Raw genomic sequence first — 19,261 nt, 5'->3', positions numbered from 1 at the left:
AGAGCGGCTTCCGTCATCAGCGTGCAGAGCGGAGCTGCACGAGCTGCAACGACGGCGTGGCATTATATCAACGCCGCTTGCTCTTTTAGAGGAAAATGCTCTTTAGAGAAAAAAGGCTCTTTTAGCTCTCTTTGCTCTTTTAGCTCTTTTCGCTCTTTTTTAGCTCGCCGAATGGCGGCAGGGGACGAGCTGGTATCGGCGCTGGACGCTGAACGGTGGCTCGAAGCTCGGCGAGAACAGCGGGACGTTGTCGACGAGTAGCTCTTGTCCGCAGCGAGGCGTGTCAATGGCGAGCGGCTTCAGTCTCGTAGCTCAGCGTAGAGAATGTTCTTCGTCGCTGAAGGAGAATTGATCTGAGATTCTATGGCACAATGCCCGCTTATATAGCCAGATGGCTCCTCCCATCCTGGCGGGCCTCCTTGCCATAGGTGCGTGCAGTTCCGCTGCCGAGCCATTGGTTCGCTTTATTGCAATGGACGTGCAGTTTCACTGCGTGATTGTAAAGGCTTCAGTCATTGGAGAAAAGGAGTTTTTCCCCATAGAGTCTAGCGACGCAGTACGAGTGTAGTATCGAAAGGGAATTATATTTATACTATAGGCGGTCTGTACTGAGCACGCCCCAGAATATGACATGATTGGATGTAATAAAAAAGGCTGGTGTATGTAGCCTGGAAGCAATTTAGGCCTCAATCCTATTGTCTCATATTAATATTTTGGTCTCAAACTCAGATGAACATTCAGTGTATAGCCAAAAAAAAAAAAAAAAAACTATTAAAAAAAAAGCTGATCTTGCCATTCCAATACTTTTTGCCGTGGGGAGTATTTGATTTCGACACTCCTGGTCTAACCACCCGCAGCTGCTGAGGATGGCCCCACACAGACAGCCTGAAGTTACATGAGATTACTGTGGGTACTGCTTAGAAACCATGAAGACGGCTTTGGACTTCAATTGATATCAAGAGTTTTGCTACAATGACTTAGGAGTACAATTGTTCTGATAGCTTTAGGACTACAATTCCCATGAACAGTTTTGCACTCAAGTTTCCATCAGTGAACAGTTGGTAACTTCAACAAAATAGACTTGATATGAAACCTATAATGAATTTTCCTGGTTACACAATTGCACTTTTTGACCATATAGTATACAGTTATAGAAGGGAATTATTTATAATCGGACTATCCTGTGTCACTCAGATAAAGATGGGCTCCTGTTTGAGTCTGGTTCCTCTCAAGATTTCTTCCTCATGTTGTCTCAGGGAGTTTTTCCTTGCCACTGGCGCCTCTGGTTTGCTCGTTAGGGATAAATTCATGAATTTAAAATGTATATCCTGAGTTTATATATTTCTGAAAAGCTGCATTGTAATAATGCCCATTGCTAAAAGCACTATCCAAATAAAATTGAATAAAATTGAATTGAATTGAATTGGTCTAAAGGCTGTGACAATAGCCTGCTTATTGCTGATCTGCTCTGCATGCTCAAGTTGCAGAACATGATGATGGTTGCAGATGCTGTGCCTTTTCTTTGGTGGATCTTGAACAGCTCCTTCTTTAACTTTTGTAACAATTAATGCATTATATTACAATTTACAATACATTTTTTCTTTTTCCATTTTCTGTTAATGAGCAACTCTTTTTTGTGGCTGAAAAAGATGGAGGTCTCCGGCCTTGCATAGATTACCGGGCACTCAACAAGATCACCGTTAAATACCATTACCCACTTCCCCTTGTCCCAGCAGCATTGGAACAACTCTGGGGTGCCCGGATATTCACCATGTTGGACCTTCGCAGTGCATACAACCTCATCCGGATACGAGAGGGGGATGAGTGGAAGACTGCGTTCATTACCCCCACTGGCCACTACAAGTACCGAGTTATGCCCTATGGTCTTGTCATTGCCCCCTCTGTGTTCCAGGGATTCATAAATGAGGTATTCCGAGAGTACATCAACCGCTTTGTCCTTGTGTATATCGACGACATCCTAGTCTACTCCCGGGATATGGCCGAACATCTCCAGCACGTGTCGAAGGTCGTCCAGACACTCCGGGACCATCAGTTCTACCTTAAGGCAGAGAAGTGCACATTACACCAACCCACAACTACCTTCCTTGGTTATAAGATTAGTGCCAGAGGCATCAAGATGGATGAGGGGAAGGTCCAAGCCATGAAGACCTGGCCAATACCCACAACTGTTAAAGAGCTCCAGACGTTCTTGGGCTTCTCTAATTTCTACTGTCGGTTTATCAAAAATTACAGTTCTATCACCTCTCCACTTACCTCCCTCCTCAAGCAAAAGCCCAAATCCCTGTCCTGGACCCAAGAAGCCACCAAGGCCTTTGAAGCCCTGAAAGAGGCCTTCACGATGGCACCCCTCCTTCGCCACCCAGACCCCAGTAAGCCCTTCGTGGTAGAGGTTGATGCCTCAACCTCTGGAGTGGGTGCCGTATTGTCTCAGCAGCAGGGGAATCCCTCACATCTCCACCCATGTGCCTATTTTTCCAAAAAACTCACCCCAGCAGAGCAGGACTACGACATCGGGAACCGTGAATTGCTGGCCATCTAGTTGGCATTGGAAGAGTGGAGGCACTGGTTGGAGGGCTCCCTTCCTTGTCCTCACTGACCACCGAAACCTTGAGTATCTGCATGAGGCCAAGAGGCTGAATCCTAGACAAGCCAGGTGGGCCCTCTTCTTTACCCGATTTAACTTTGGTATTTCTTATCGTCCAGGGACCAAGAACGTGAAAGCAGATGCCCTCTCTCATCTTCATGCCCCAGAGGAACCTTCCTGTGAACCAGAACTCATCTTGCCCCCAGAGGTATTGGTGAGTCCCATACATTGGTCCCTGGATGAGGAAATAGCCAAGGCAGCAGCCATAGAACCAGCTCCTCCAGGGTGTCCCGAAAACCGCAGGTATGTCCCTGGTTCCTTACAAAATAAACTAATCAAATCCGTGCACGACTACCTAGACACTGGCCACCCTCGGACTGAGATGACCCTCATGCTGCTTCAAGATCGATTCTGGTGGCCCGGGATGGCACAGGACGTCAAGCGGTTTGTCCAGGGATGCCAGGAATGCGCTATGTCCAAGACCCCACGACATCTGCCGTCAGATAAACTCCTTCCCCTTCTGGTTCTGCATCGTTCATGGTCACACTTAGGATTTGACTTTATAACTGACTTTATATCCTTCCAATGGTTATACCTGTATCCTGGTAGTTGTTGACCGATTCTCCAAACTCTGTCGACTTCTTCCCTTAAAAGGCCTCTCTTCCGCCTTGGAGACAGTGGAGCTCTTGTTTAACCATGTTTTCAGGAACTTCGGCCTCCCTGAAGGTATTGTTTCTGACCGAGGCCCCCAGTTTATCTCCAGGGTGTGGAGGGCCTTTTTCAATCTCTTAGGTTTGACCGTGAGCCTGTCCTCTGGCTACCATCCCCAGTGCAACGGCAAAACCGAGAGAAAGATCCAAGAAATCAGCCACTTCCTGTGAACATTCTGCCACAGCCACCAGACTTCCTGGAGTCGCGGTTCCTCGCTTGGGCTGAGTATGCACAGAACTCCCTCAATCAACCTGCCACGGACCTAACCCCATTACAATGCGTACTGTGTTAATGTAACAGGAAAACCAGGCTCTGTGACCAACAGTCAGTGCCCTCTCTGCCCAGAGTTCTAATCAGCACCTGTCTCCAAACACCACACTCATCAGGACTCCATATAAGCACACACCTCACATGCACTCTTTGTCTGGCCTCAACTAGGAATAGACCTCTTCTCTGTGAGTACCTGTGTTAATTTGAAGCTCCTCTACGTCTCCTTACATTTTCTCCAGCATTCCCCTTCCAAGACACGTGAGGTGTGTGCTCCTTTCCCTCAGTCATTTACCTAGTGTCTCTATCTGTTACCCACCAGCCTGCACTACTTATCTTTGTGTTTACCCTGTCTATGCATACCCATTGTTTGGCAAATCCTTTAATAAATTTGTGTTGGGTTCTCACCTTTGTCTCAGAGTCTGGTATATCCTCATATTTAATTAATTAATTAATTACTTTATTTGTTTATTGTAGAAGTTAGAGACTGTATGTTGTTCCTTTTTTTGGAGCTCAAATATTCCACAGAATGAGCAGGTTTTTAATTAATTTAAACTTTTAAACCTGTGGAACGCCTTCATGCATACTAGCCTTATTTTTTGAGGTAAATAAACCTGATTATCGACATTGGTAACACATTTATATAATAACCCAACAGTCTAAAAAAAAAAGTGCAAAATATAGCACTTACTCACTTATAATGAGAAAGCAGCAGCAACAACAAAAAAAACCTCCATGGTCAGTAAATGACTGACAGTTGTAAATTTTGGGCAGTATCATTTGAAAAGTCTTTAAACATCACTGCCAATAAAGTAAAATAATTACAACCCCTAGCAAAAATTATGGAATCACCACACTTAGAGGATGTTCACCCAGCTTTTTTACTTTATAGCAAACAAACAAATCACAGATATGACACAAAAAGGTTTTGTTCAATAGCTTGGAAAAAGACATGCCATTAATAAAAAATATGTCAGTAATTTTTTTTATGTATGTTCCACAAAGCCAGAATATTAAGCTATTGAACAAAACCTTTTTTGTGTCATATCAAATCACAGATTTGTATAAAAATCAGCCTTAAAAGAGGTTGGAACCCATTTTGGAACAAGTTATGTATTAACATGTTTTCATGTATTCACACCACATCAGTTGTCTTTATTGTTTTTGTAACGTTGAGGCAGAAACAAGATTTAATAATCCCCACTCTTTTCTCTGGTTTCATATTAGTGAACCTGCCTGATCATCTAATCCATGGATCCATGAATCCATTTATAACATATGATTTTTGGTGTCCTTTCACTAGAGTCAGAAACACAAGTACAGAGATTGGTGAATAAAACAAGCCTCTCCCACAGTTAATGCGGATGTCAGAGTCCTTGACTTATGTTTAAGGCCAACCCACATCCTTCTTGGAAATACACTAGCAATGCAACATTAGTTTTGTTTAAACTCAGAAATTTATGAATAATGTTGAACATTATGTTTTGGTTACATTTTTAATGAAATTGCATTTTACATTTATTGTGTCTTCAGAAAAAAAACAAACAAAAAAAAAAAAAAACAGACACATAGGCTACATTAAAAGTGCAACACTAAAAGTTCACCTTTAGTCAAAGTTAATAAAATGGCACTTAAAAGAAACTACCGACTTGCTTTAAACAAGTGTACAGACATAAAATAGTATACTGAATTCAGGTAATTTTTTTTTGAGAATCTTTTTGTTATGAGATTATTGTAAACGAATATTAGATCATTTCTAATCTTCGGTTCACATATAATTTTGCTTCCTGAAATAAATGTATCTGTCAGCAAAAATTGTTGGTTTAATAATCTTTTAGTAGTTTTATCATAATCTCATGACAAAAATAGTATACATTGTCTTATAGTCATAATATTTTACTAGTTAAAACATTTTCACAGTTTTTTCAGTGTAATAGTACCATATGCTTAGAATCATTTATCTTACAGTTTTCTTCACATCGGAGTACACACACTCATCTAATGAGCCAGTTTTCCTTTTTTCAGCTTTGGCTTTCCTCTTGGAGAATTGCAAAGCTGCATAATTCAGTGTCTCAGCTTCAGATTCCTGAAAAAAAATACAAAAACATGAAAAGAAATCAAGCTCAAAGTAATAACCACACAATATGGGTAACTGCACTATACACACGAACTACACAGAACAAGAGCAGCATTGCACATCCATGAGTCGGATATTTAGTAGTGAGACTCATGCATAATTAAAGAAGACATAATGGTATCTACAGAAAAGAAAAATTACCCATTCATTATATAATAATATAAAATCAATACTATATATATTTTTTGTTGTTGTACACGTACCTGCCTTGTTCTTGAAGAATTTTCTATAGAAGTGTTTACTATTAAAAAATAAATAGACTTATCAGTGATTTTTAATAGAAAAAATAAAATAACTTTAGTAGAAATAATAGAAATTAACTGGATTTATTATCTGATGACAAAAGCACTTACTTTTATCACATTTTCTTCTCCTCAGTATGAAATAAGTGAGGCAGAAAATCAGAAGTGCACACAAACCCAAAGCCGTTCCCAAACCGAGCACTGTCAAATGTAGAGATCTAGTCATTTCTGATTCTGTTATTTCACCATGTTATCAGTACAAATGATTTTATAGGCAAAATATGCTTTATGAATTTAGGATAATTATTCAGTGATGAATTATGAGACTCCCTTACCTGTTTTCTCCTGTGTGTTCATGTTAGTGCTGTTTCCATGCAGTGTTTGTTCACACACCACTGAATTATCACACAGAGCTGTTTTTTTTTTGTTGAAGAAAACACAGTTAGCATTTCACTACTTCACTATTGTTTGTCTTCCAGGTTGAACATGCCAATGGTAATAAAGAAAAATATCCCTACATTAAAGCATTAGCTTAATCAATTTAACTCAAAATCCTACCTTTAATTTTTAAATAAGTTCCATCTCCAAACACAATGTTGGGGGATGTCAGTACACAGTAGTACGTGGCTTCATCAGACTGAATGATGTTTAAAATGGTCATATTGAAGCAGTTTGAAGATCTTTCTATTTGAAAACGAGACTCTTGGAATCCATTAGAAAATGTTTCTCCACCATCTTTAAAGAACCTAACTATAATCTGAGGTTTTTTTCTGTTCGGTTGCTTAAACAAATATATCATTCTAAATGTTGTTTTATAAATACAACATCGCAGAGTAGCCGAGTCTCCGATATCCACACTGAGCTCTTTATCAGGCTGATAAACTGGTGACTCTGTGAGGGATTGTGCAGTAACCCAGCGTCTACCAGGTTGGACTGTATCTAGAAAAAAAATGCATTAATTAGGTAATGAATGTACTTCATATATTATCATACACAAAGTGCTATTAAAGATTGACCTTGAAATTTTAAGGAATAATATTAGAGTTAAATTTAATAGAACTGCATACAAAATAAGCATTTTAAAGAAATAGTTTTATATAGATTTTTATTGATCTATATAAATTACTTACATATGGTGCTGAAGATCAAAATTAAGATCCAGAATCCAGTCATTTTTCATTTCTCAGGCATTCTGCAGTGTTTGTTTCTCATTTAGCAACAGAATATGAATGCGCTTGAAGCATGGTTTGAATTTATATTTATACTATAGGCGGTCTGTACTGAGCACGCCCCAGAATATGACATGATTGGATGTAAGAAAAAAAAGAAAAGACATGATAAGGAAGCACATGGTATTCTGATCTGCCTACATCTACCCCACATATTTCCATATTTGTGTTTTGGTGTTGCACAGAGATATCATGACAAAGATGTTATGACAAAATGGAAAATGTGGTTTACTGTTACACTCACGTGTGCCTACACTAACATCTCATTGTTGTTTATTTTAATTGCTCTCTGAATTCAACTTATGTATACAAAAGCTTGCTAATGTAGTAACAAAAACAAATGGTTGAATAATTTTAATTCTACGAATTTTCAAGTGTGAATCTCTGGGCCGTGCTGTTGTCTGTAGCCTGGAAGTAATTTAGGCCTGAATCCTATCGTCTCATATTCACATTTTCATCTCAATCCCAGATGAACATTCAGTGTATAGCAAAATAAATAAATAAATAAATAAATAAATCAATAAATAAAAAAACAGCTGACCTTGCCATTCCAATACTTTTTGGCCTGGGCAGTATTTGAATTCGACACTCCTGGTCTAACCACCCGCAGCTGCTGAGGACGGCCCCACGCAGACAGCCTGAAGTTACATGAGATTACTGTGGGTATTGCTTATAAACCATGAAGATAGCTTTGAACTTGAATTGATATGAACAGTTTTGCTACAATGGCTTAGGACTACAATTGCTCTGACAGCTTTAGGACTACAATTCCCATTAACAGTTTTGCACTCAAGTCTAAATCAGTGAACAGTTGATAACTTCAACAAAATAGACTTCATGTCAAAAATTTAATGAATTTTCCTGGTTACACAATTGCACTTTGTGATTCTATATTACACAGGTGTAGTAGGGATTTACTTATAGTTGCACTGTCTGGTGTCACCCAGATGAGGATGGGCTCCTGTTTGAGTCTGGTTCCTCTCAAGATTTCTTCCTCATGTCGTCTCAGGGAGTTTCACCCTTTTCCTTGGTGGATCTTGAAGCTCCTTTTTTAACTTTTTTCTTTTTTGAGCATTTAATGCCTGTCTGTGCTTGTGTGTGTGTGTGTATATGTGTGTGTGTGTGAGTGATCCTTAAGTAGCACTAACCAGATGTAATACATCACTTTGATTTCCTGCTTTATGAAAGAAACAACAACAAAAAAGTACTTGGGTCTTAATATATCTTTTTTCATTTGGGTTCAACAACATTTTTTCTTTTTCCATTTTCTGTTAATGAGCAACTCCAACAGCCCTTTTTCTATTGTCTTTATTTATTTATTTATTTATTGTAAAAGTTAGAGATTGAGCCACAGAATGAGCAGGTTTTTAATCCTTTTAAACTTTTAAACCTGTGGAATGCCTTCATGCATACTAGCCTTATTTTTTGAGGTAAATAAACCTGATTATTGACATTGGTAACACATTTATATAATAACCCAACAGTCTAAAATAAAGTGCAAGATATAGCACTTACTCACTTATAGTGAGAAAGCAGCAGCAACAACAACAAAAAAAGCCTCCATGGTCAGTAAATGACTGACAGTTGTAAGTTTTGGGCTTCGTACCAATTGAAAAGCCTTTAATCATCACTGCCAATAAAGTAAAATAATTATAAAAATCAGCCTTAAAAGAGGTTGGAAGCCATTTGGGAGCAAGTTATGTATTAACATGTATGTATTCACACCACATCAGTTGTCTTTATTCTTTTTGTAATGTTGAGGCAGAAACAAGATTTAATAATCCCCACTGTATTCTCTGGTTTCATATCAGTGAACCTGCCTGATCATCTAATCCATGGATCCATGAATCCATTTATAACACTTGATTTTTGGTGACCTTTCACTAGAGTCAGAAACACAAGCACAGAGATGGGTGAATAAAACAAGCCCCGCCCACAGTTAATGCGGATGTCACAGTCCTTGACTTACGTTTAAGGCCAACCCACATCCTTCTTGGAAATACACTAGAAATGCAGCATTATTTTTGTTTAAACACAGAAATTTATGAATAATGTTGAACATTATGTTTTGCTTACATTTTTAATGAAATTACATTTTACATTTACTGTGTCTTCAGGAAAAAAAAACACTCATAGGCAACATTACAGTGCAACATTAAAAGTTCAGCTTTAGTCAAAGTTAATAATATGGAACTTAAAAGAAACAATGAACTTGCTTTAAACAAGTGTACAGTAATAAAATAATATACTGAATTTAGGTAATTTTTTTTCAGAATCTTGTTATGAGATTATTGTAAAAGAATATTAGATCATTTCCTGAAATAAATGTATCTGTCAGCAAAGTAATGCAATTTAAAAAAAAATGTTGGTTTAAAAATCTTTTAGTAGTTTCATCATAATCTCATGACAAAAATAGTATACATTTTCTTATAGTCAGAATATTTTACTAGTTAAAACATTTTCACAGTTTTTTCAGTGGAATAGTACCATGTGCTATGAATGATTTATCTTACAGTTTTCTTCACATCGGAGTACACACACTCATCTAATGAGCCAGTTTTCCTTTTTTCAGCTTTGGCTTTCCTCTTGGAGAATTGCAAAGCTGCATAATTCAGTGTCTCAGCTTCAGATTCCTGAAAAAAAATACAAAAACATGAAAAGAAATCAAGCTCAAGTAATCAAGTAATAACGACACAATATGAGTAACTGCACTATACACACTTTCTACACAGAACAAGAGCAGCACTGCACATCCATGAGTCGGATATTTAGTCGTGAGACTCACGCATAACTAAAGGAGACATATTGGTATCTACAGAAAAAAAAAATTACCCATAAAGTATATAATAATATAAAATCGATACTATATATATTTTTTGTTGTTGTACACGTACCTGCCTTGTTCCTGAAGAATTTTCTATAGAAGTGTTTACTAGTAATACAGAAATAGACTTATTAGTTATTTTTAATAGAAATAAATGTTACTGGACTTATTATTTTTATGACAAAAGCACTTACTTTCATCACATTTTCTTCTCCTCAGTATGAAATAAGTGAGACAGAAAATCAGAAGTGCACAAAAGCCCAAAGCCGTTCCCAAACCGAGCACTGTCGAATGTAGAGATCTAGTCATTTCTGATACTGTTATTTCACCATGTTATAAGTACAAATGATTTCATAGGCAAAATATGCTTTATGAATTTAGAATAATTATTTAATGACGAATTATGAGACAACATACCTGTTTTGTCTTGTTTGTTCACATTAGTGCTGTTTCCATGCAGTGTTGGTTTACACACCACTGAATTATCACACGGAGCTGGTTTAGATTTTTCTGATAAAATAGTAACATTATCACCTATAAACGTTAATCATTATTCACTAAAATTCTGTAACTCAGTGTTGTTGAAGAAAACACAGTTAGCATTTCACTACTTCACTATTATTTGTCTTCCAGGTTGAGCATGCTAATGGTAATAAGGAAAAATATCACTACATTAAACCAGTAGCTTAATCAATTTAACTCAAAATCCTACCTTTAATTTTTAAATAAGTTCCATCTCCAAACACAGGGTTGGGGAATGTCAGTGCACAGTAGTACATGGCTTCATCAGACTGAGTGATGTTTAAAATGGTCATATTGAAGCAGTTTGAAGATTTTTCTATTTGAAAACGAGACTTTTGGAATCCATTATAAAATGCTTCTCCATCAGTTTTAAAGATCTTAACTATAAGCTGAGGTTTTTTTCTGTTTGGTTGCTTCAACAAATATATCATGATAAATGTTGTTTCAGAAATACAACACCGGAGAGTAGCCGAGTCTCCGATATCCACACTGAGCTCTTTATCAGGCTGATAAACTGGTGATTCTGTGAGGGATTGTGCAGTAACCCAGCGTCTACCAGGTTGGACTGTATCTAGAAAAGCAAATGGATTAATTAGGAGTTCCTTCTACATACAACTACATACAAAAGCAATTTAAAGTAAAGTATATATAAAGTAATATATATATATATATATATATATATATATATATATATATATATATATATATATGTGTGTGTGTGTGTGTGTGTATGTATACATATATATATATATAATTTTTTAAACAAGATGGAAATAATTTGCTCATATTACTTACACATGGTGCTGAAGATCAAAATTAAAATCCAGAAACCAGTCATTTTTCATTTCTCAGAAATTCTACAGTGTTTGTATCTCATTTATCAACAGAGTATGAATGCACTTGAAGCATGGTTTGAATTTATATGTATACTACAGGCGGTCTGTACTGAGCACGCCCCAGAATATGACGTATGATTGGTTGTAATAAGTGAAAAAAAAAAAAATAGACATGATAAGCCACACAGTGTTATCCCCAACCCCATCTCACCCAATTCATTCAAAATGGTTTACATATACTCTCACGTGTAATGGAAAGCTTTCTGAAATTTATTTTAAGGCCCAACTCATAACCTGGTTTAAAGAAAATCTTGCTTGAGCACTTGATCAGCATTGTTTAAAATGTGAGAAAATTTTTTTTCATAGGAAGTCATTTACAAAAGAAGCAGATTACAGAGTACAAGTACAGAGCAGTTAAAGAAATAAATAAAAACATGAGAGTTTGAGTAAGAGCTCTTACTCCAGAGAGCTACACACACTACTTTCATAATATAATTGATGCATTTAAAATAATTCTATTACGATGTAATTAAAATAAATCCACTGAGTCTACACTGTTATACTTGTTATACAATTATAGCCTTTCATACTTCTGGTCTCTAAGTGACCTATCACTGAATACAGAGAACTCTTTTAATCAGTGAATATGTAAATGTGTTCATGAAAATATAAATATAGGATCTACTGAAATTATGAAGAGGATCAGTGTTATCTGAGGACTTAGATATAAATGAGTCTTAACTCTGACTGTTACAAAACACCGGCACTGAAGACTCCTTTCAAAAAAGTTAAATAAAATATCCAGATTATACCTTTAATTTTTAAATAAATACATGTTGATTAAAACAGATCAGTTATTAAAGGGACTGAGGACCGACGTTCTATGATGATGTCAATAAGCGAGGTCTGAATATGTAGAAAGATAAAAAAAATAGTATCAAATCCACAGGATTGTAAAACTTTCAGTAAATATAAGCACATGAAATGACAATAAATACATTATATTTTCTTCAACTGTATATCTAAATTTTGTTTAAGCCTAGATTCCACTCTCAGAGCTGAACACTGCCACCTAGTGGTTAAAACTGGTGTATATTTAAATCATCTTTCATTTGTGTAAACAGGTGCTTGGTTGCTTGCTGTAGAAAGTTGTGAGTTTAAATGTAATTTAACTTAATCCAACTTTCAGAACTCTGGTCTGGTGAACTGGATTATGGGATTATGTTGTCTGAGAAGAATACATGCCATGCTGCCTTCAAATCTCACCTTTTCTCAGGAGCATGCAAATGTCACTCAAAAAATGCTGTTTACATAAGACACAATGCTGGATTATTTATTTATTTATTTGTTTGTTTGTTTGTTTGGTTTGTTTGTTCATCTTTTTTAATGTCTTTCTACTATTCATTCAATTATTCAGCAGAAACGTTACTGAGGTGCATTAACACTATTTGTAGTGGACTGATCTTCTGTGGTTAATGTTGCTATGGTAACCAACTACATTTTTACCTCACAAGACTTTCAACACCAGGGACAGCAACAGACTTTCACTTTCACTCCTTACATGTAATAGGAAATCTAGTCTTTGAAAAAAAGATCATTAAATGAAGTGAAGTAATTATGTTAAAGAAAAACTAAAAGAAAATTCAGCAAAATTAATTCTTACTTTTTAGTGATATACATGGTGTTATTTTTATGTGATGCAACCAAGAAAATTAACTCACATTGTTACTTCACTTGAGTTTCAACACCATGGACAGCGACAAAATCCTGACCAGGAGCTAAAATAGAGGTCTGTAATCTAAAGGCTGAGTCCCAGACCACATACCAAATAGTGTACTAAGTAGTGCCTTAAAAAAAAAAAAAAAAAAAACGTACACCTTCTATGGTAGCAGGCATTTTGACATTGTATTTAGTGTGCAGGTATGTGGTCTAGAACTGATCCTAAGAAAGTACATACAATATAAATAAATAAGTAAATATGTAAGTGTGTGTGTGTGTGTGTGTGTGTGTGAGTGGACACCTGACAATCACACCCATATGTGGTTCTTCCCTAAACAGTTGCCACGAAGTTGCAAGCACACAACTGCCCAGAATGTCTTTGCATGCTGTAGCATTACAATTTCCCTTCCTAAGAGGCTCAAATCTGTTCCAGCATGATAATGTTCCTGCCCTCTTCTGACCGAATGAAAACAAATCCCCAAAGTCACACTCCAAAATCTAAATCTGGAAAGGAGCTGTTCAACACCCACACCACATATGGGTGTGATGGTCAGGTGTCCACATACTCTTGGCCATGTTGTTTGTGTGTATCTCTCTCTCTCTCTCTCTCTCTATACACACACACACACACACACACACACACATATATATATATATATATATATATATATATATATATAACAAATACTGTGTCAGTAGCTGGAGCCAGTGCAGTGTGAGACGGCTCACAGAGTAATGCTCTGACATTCAAAGGGTTAAAGAGAACTGAAGTGAGAACAATGTAAGAACTGAAGAGTTAGAGTAAAAGAAGAGAATTAGTGATGAAGAAGAAGAAGGCACTTATAGAAAGCTCTTACAAAAACGTCACCTCATATAAGAAGACGGCAGAAAAAACAGTCAGAGGTGTATTCTACCCACGTAGACCTCATGGTGATGGGGATAAATTAGGGGATTATTTAGCGTTACTCTGGCTTTGGTCTGTGGTTACAGGGCGGTGCTGTGGCCTTAAGTTTCGTCAAGACAAGTCCATTTTTACTGCCATAAGAAACTGTATTTTCAGTATTTCTGTAAGATGAATTGTCAGGCCTTCAGGACTACAGTACATGACAATACATGTGTTCTGTACATATAGATAACATTGTGAAAACAGTGTGACAAGTTTACGATATCAAGAAATATAGCTAAATACAGTACACAGTGATGAAGCAGAGTTACTGTTACCACACTGAAGTTGATTATTTTCCTTTAACAGCACATGCCAAAGTGTTTTATTCCTCTTATACCACAGCAAATTTCCAAGAAGAACAAACTTAATGATAGTCCAGTTCTCCTATTAATAGTTTTTTCAAAACATAAATAAAGAAGAGATGGAGGTCACAAGGTCAAGTGATCTTGAGAAATGGCACCTGAAGATGTTTAATGAGATCAGGACAAATGAAGAATGATCTTTGAGCCCTGCAGCGACTCGGCAGCTGATGAGTGAAAAAGTGAAAAGCTTTTGATCTGGTGGATTATAAGAAGCTCCTCCCACAAGCCTCTAATCAGGAAGTTCAGTGCAGGTTGTGTTGAGCTGCTGCTGGATCTCGGCCCGACATGTGAAGCGCGTGAAGACTTTTAGACTATTTTCAGTTGAACACAAAAGAATATACTTGTTGGGCATCAGCAGTGTAGCTAATATTAACACCGCCTCTCAGTATTACAACTGATTATGGCTGCTGGCTGGTGTTTTTGGCTGGTAATTTTATTTTTAATTTTGGAATTGATTTTTAATTATATTTTGGTATTTATTTTATTTTGAAATGTAATAATATACTGTCTTGTTGCATATTGTTGTTAAAACAGAGGAGTAGCAAACCTTTGCACTTGGTTATATACATAAGTGGGCCGTGAGACTTTTCACAGCTCTTGGTTTCATAAGAAGTTTGTTAACCGTCACTGCTCATTAGCAGATGCAGAATGCATGCACAGGTCTGGTCTGGAAAGTTAAAGCTGAGAGCGATGTGGAACATTCAGTGTGGTTTTTGCTCGCTGTACCTTCCTGTTTACCCGAGCAGAGAGCTTTGTGCTGCAGAGCAAAACAATTAAATTAGCAGGACTAAAGTAAACAAATGTTATTGCCTACAACCACACACACACACACCTTTAGTATATTGACAAAATCTTTAACAGTAAAACCAGTATCATAAAATTAATGTGGACTAAATAAACTTCATGTCTCTAAATATATGCTGAATAAACATCTTACCGAAAAATTCACCACATCAATGATTACACATTTTTAAAAAATCTGTTTATATGGAGCATACAACATAAAAGTCCCTGTATCACTACACTAAAAGTTATCACTACAGAGACAGTAACATATTCGAGCAAGCGCATTATTATAAACTTGTGATTTGCAGCTGCACTACTGTCTGAACTGCTGTTATAGAAAATTAATCAACACTTTCTGACCAATCACAATTAAGAATTAAGAACAGTGCTGTGCCATAAATGTACAGATTCACTGTGCGATTATTTTCACCGTCTAGTCAATTAAATGTGCTCCATATAGCTTCTACAAGGCCTAAACACACACACACACACACACACACACACACACACACACAGCTACATAATGTATAACTAGACAAGAGTGATGTAGAAAACTTCATTTTCTTGAGTATCTTCAGGATGAACTAAAGCTGAGAAACTGACTGTGTAAAAAAGTGAACATGCTGTTGTGTGTTTAGACCAGATTACAGTGCAGGGTGAAATCTGGTGCTTTAGAAGAGAGGAGTTACAATATTACACATCTATATGAAGTCTGGAGATGTTTCTAATTTTACATGGTGTCTGAAAAAGAAAAAAAAAAAACAATGGTGAGGCCTGAGACAAATAAAAATAGCCACACATCCTGTGGAAAGTTTGAGAGGTGAGAAACTGATGGTGTTTCTGATAAAAGCGACTTGGCGGTCAGAGCGGCCTGCAGAGATGAAACACTCAGAGCTGCAGCATGTGAAGGGGCAAAGAGACAAACAGAGCTACAAAACCACTCACACACACACACACACACACACACACACACACCTCACACACACACATTTTAATACACACTATTGAAATAAAGACCATTTTGCTAAGAAATATAAATGTAAAATATTCTGCATTCAGAGGAGTGTGTACATTTAGATTGATTAGCATAAATTTATAATAGCTAAAATATTAGGAAATATTATATTTGTGTATGAAACTCTATCGAATTAACTTAAATTACTATTTTTCCCTTCTCTGATCACGATTCATTAAAGCTCATTTCCAGAAAAAAAAGAAAAAAAAGTTTGACACCAGCATGTGTTGTAACTGATGACAAATCATTTTGATTTATCAGTTTTGAGTCTTTGGTATCACGGTGTTGCTTAGAGAGAGAGAGAGAGGGAGAGAGAGAGAGAGTGAGAGAGAGAGAGAGAGAGAAAGACAGATTGTGATTGGTTAGTGTTACACCCTGGTGAAGGAGGAGCCACATTAAGGCCTGAACAAAACTCCACCCATATCAACACAAAAATCTTGCACATGGTCATGATCATAATTCGGAAAACAAGTATTAGACATAACTAAAGCTTACATTTATTCATATTTAGTAATAATAATAAATTGTGTAAGCAGATTATACGTGTATTAATAGAAATTAATAAAGGTTACAGTGAAGTTATTTCACAAGTTATTTCAAAATATAAAATTTAACTCTGTATATAGATAATAATAACCATTTTAACATATGAACACTATAAAACAAATAATCGTATTGTTGTTGTAGAACAATATATTTTTTTCTATAATCTCTAAACACATACTAGCTTATGAAATATGACTTGACTCAGCTGGTTTGGTCTGAATGCTGTTAGTCACTGACACTGATTGAAGCCTAGTATTCTGTGCAAGTCATTTTTCTTTTAAGGAAAACTGAACTACTCCTAACACATGACTTTATGCTGTTTATTCGGTTTCCCTAATAAATATTATGAGTAATTTTTTAAACCACATACTGTATTTATTAAGAAACAATGTCCAGGGAGAATTATACTGTTGGTGAAGGAGAGAAGTTGGTCATAGTCAGCAATCACTCAAGGAAGAGGGAACTTGTAGGGGCTTGTAGTATAAGGGTTCTTTAAGGGTTCTTAGGAATATTAATGGCCCTTAACTTGCTAAAATGAGTGCTACTAAGAACCCTTTCTGATGAAACATTCAGTTGTACATTTCTGCAAGATATACTATATAGTCAAAAGTACTGTATGTGGACAGGTGTCCATCACACCCATATGTGGTTTTTCCCCAAACTGTTGTCACAAAGTTGGAAGCACACAATTGTCTAGAATGTCTTTGTATGCTGTAGCATGTAGATACATATGTAATTTCCCTCCACTGGAAATAAAAGGCCCAAACCTGTTCCAGCATGACAATGCCCCTGTGCACAAAGCGAGATCTATAAAGGCCAAGGTTAGAGTGGAAGAACTTGAGTCCTAAACACCTTTAGGATGAATTGGAGTGCTGACTGAACTCCAGGTCTTCTCACCTACCACCAATATCCAACCTCACTAATGCTCTTGTGGCTTAAGGGTTCTATATTTTACCTTCTTTCTAAGAGTGTAGGACAGCAGAAGGAGCTTGTGCATAGCAGGATGGCTGGTGTAGGATCTGGATGACTGCAGAAGCTTTTGCGCCTCATGTTGACCTCAAGGTCATACACCATATGAAAATATATGACTACTATAAAGTAATTTTCATATTCAGGGATGTGTTTAATTACCCAGGAAGTCCAATGAATTGTACCTTCAACTGAAAGAGTCAGAAGAGAAACAGAACTCTACACACTCTATATACTTATACATAAATATTATTATTATTATTATTATTATTAATAATAATAATAATAATAATAATAATAATAATAATAATAAATACTCATATATAAATAATAAATACAGTGTACACAAGCATGCTGTATTCATTTGATTTCCCTGTAGACATACTTGTGTCCTGAGGCTTGTTGTCTTGCTGCATGACCCACTTACGGTTAAGCTTCAGTTCATGGACACATACCCTGACATTTTCCTGTAGAATTTGCTGGTACAATCCAGAATTCATGGGTCATAAATAGTGGCAATTCGTCCTGGACCTGAGGCAGCAAAGCAGCCTCAAGCCATGATACTGCCACCCCCATGCTTCATGGTTGGATGGAGTTCTTATGTTGGAATGCAGTGTTTGGTTTTCCAAACATAAGTATTTTCATTTAAACCAAAATTGCTATTTTGGATTCATCTGTCCACAAAACATTCTTCCAATAGGCTTCTGGCTTATCCATGTGGTCTAGAGAAACTTCAGATGGACAGCATTGTTTTTTTTGGAGAGTAGTGGCCTCCTTCTTGCTATCCAACCATTGCAGTGTTTGCCTGATGGTGGACTCATGAACATTGACATTACTCAGTGCAAGAGTGGCCTGCAGGTCCTTAGTTGTTACCCTGGGGTTCTTTGTGACTTCCCGTCTTATTATTCACCACACCCTTGGATTTGATTTTTGCTGGACAGCCACTCCTTGGTAGAGTAACAGTGGTGCTGAATTTCCTCCATTTGTATATCATTTGCCTTGCAGTGGATTAGTGGAAAAAAAAACCTCTTTAGAAATGGTTTTGTAACCCTTTTCCCTCTGGGTGAGTATTGATAACTCTCGTTCTGAGGTCTTCAGGAATCTACTTTGATCAAAGCATGACACACTTCCAAAAACCTGTGTTGTGAAGAACATACTTTGATAGTGAAGATCCAAGTTTATGTTCTTGAAACAGGGGACTCACACCTGATTGCTGTCCCCTTGATTGCAACACCTGACTTCAATTACCCCTTTAAATTAACTTTACACATTAGTTACACATACTTTTTCAGGCAAATATATTTAGTGGTGAATAATTTTGCTCAATAAATATATGTAAAAACTCATTTGTTTAATTGGTTTCTCTTTATCTAGTTTTATGACTTAGATGAAGATCTGATCAAATTTCAGGTCAAATGTATGCAGAAATACAGAAAATTGTAAAGCGTTCACAAACTTTCTAGCAGCACTGTACATTCATTAATTTGGCTGATACTTTTATCCAAAACAGCTTACAGGAGGCAGAATGCAGAGAGCTCTTATAGG

At 36.8% G+C, this 19,261-nt stretch overlaps 2 protein-coding genes across 2 annotated transcripts; both read right to left on the bottom strand.

Annotated features, from left to right (window-relative positions):
• Positions 1 to 5,540: 5,540 nt before the first annotated feature.
• LOC128318612 (uncharacterized) lies at positions 5,541 to 7,135 on the bottom strand. Its single transcript, XM_053235580.1, has 6 exons — positions 7,093 to 7,135; positions 6,509 to 6,901; positions 6,298 to 6,375; positions 6,083 to 6,163; positions 5,918 to 5,961; positions 5,541 to 5,669 (listed from the first exon to the last, which is right to left on the bottom strand). Exons 1-6 carry the CDS (start codon positions 7,133 to 7,135, stop codon positions 5,541 to 5,543), a joined length of 768 nt encoding a protein of 255 aa, XP_053091555.1.
• Positions 7,136 to 9,602: 2,467 nt separating this feature from the next.
• LOC117597670 (uncharacterized) lies at positions 9,603 to 11,375 on the bottom strand. The gene is made up of 6 exons (XM_053235293.1): positions 11,333 to 11,375; positions 10,728 to 11,108; positions 10,433 to 10,549; positions 10,219 to 10,299; positions 10,080 to 10,123; positions 9,603 to 9,824 (listed from the first exon to the last, which is right to left on the bottom strand). Exons 1-6 carry the CDS (start codon positions 11,373 to 11,375, stop codon positions 9,696 to 9,698), a joined length of 795 nt encoding a protein of 264 aa, XP_053091268.1. The 3' UTR covers positions 9,603 to 9,695.
• Positions 11,376 to 19,261: the final 7,886 nt, after the last annotated feature.

Source organism: Pangasianodon hypophthalmus, chromosome 7 (genome assembly GCF_027358585.1).
Source record: "Pangasianodon hypophthalmus isolate fPanHyp1 chromosome 7, fPanHyp1.pri, whole genome shotgun sequence".
In the NCBI taxonomy this organism is placed as follows: domain Eukaryota; kingdom Metazoa; phylum Chordata; class Actinopteri; order Siluriformes; family Pangasiidae; genus Pangasianodon; species Pangasianodon hypophthalmus.
Note: the sequence above shows the minus strand (reverse complement) of the source record. Positions and strands in the feature narration are given on the sequence as shown.

Coding starts and splice junctions, on each gene's coding strand:
- LOC128318612 (XM_053235580.1), bottom strand. CDS start 7,135: ATGACTGGATTCTGGATCTTAATTTTGATCTTCAGCACCATAT. Junction 6,376..6,508: donor AATTAAAGGTAGGATTTTGA/GTTAAATTGATT, acceptor AAAAAAAAACAG/CTCTGTGTGATAATTCAGTG. Junction 5,962..6,082: donor CATACTGAGGAGAAGAAAAT/GTGATAAAAGTA, acceptor ATTTTTTAATAG/TAAACACTTCTATAGAAAAT.
- LOC117597670 (XM_053235293.1), bottom strand. CDS start 11,375: ATGACTGGTTTCTGGATTTTAATTTTGATCTTCAGCACCATGT. Junction 11,109..11,332: donor TTTGATCTTCAGCACCATGT/GTAAGTAATATG, acceptor TTGCTTTTCTAG/ATACAGTCCAACCTGGTAGA. Junction 10,300..10,432: donor GAACAAACAAGACAAAACAG/GTATGTTGTCTC, acceptor TACATTCGACAG/TGCTCGGTTTGGGAACGGCT.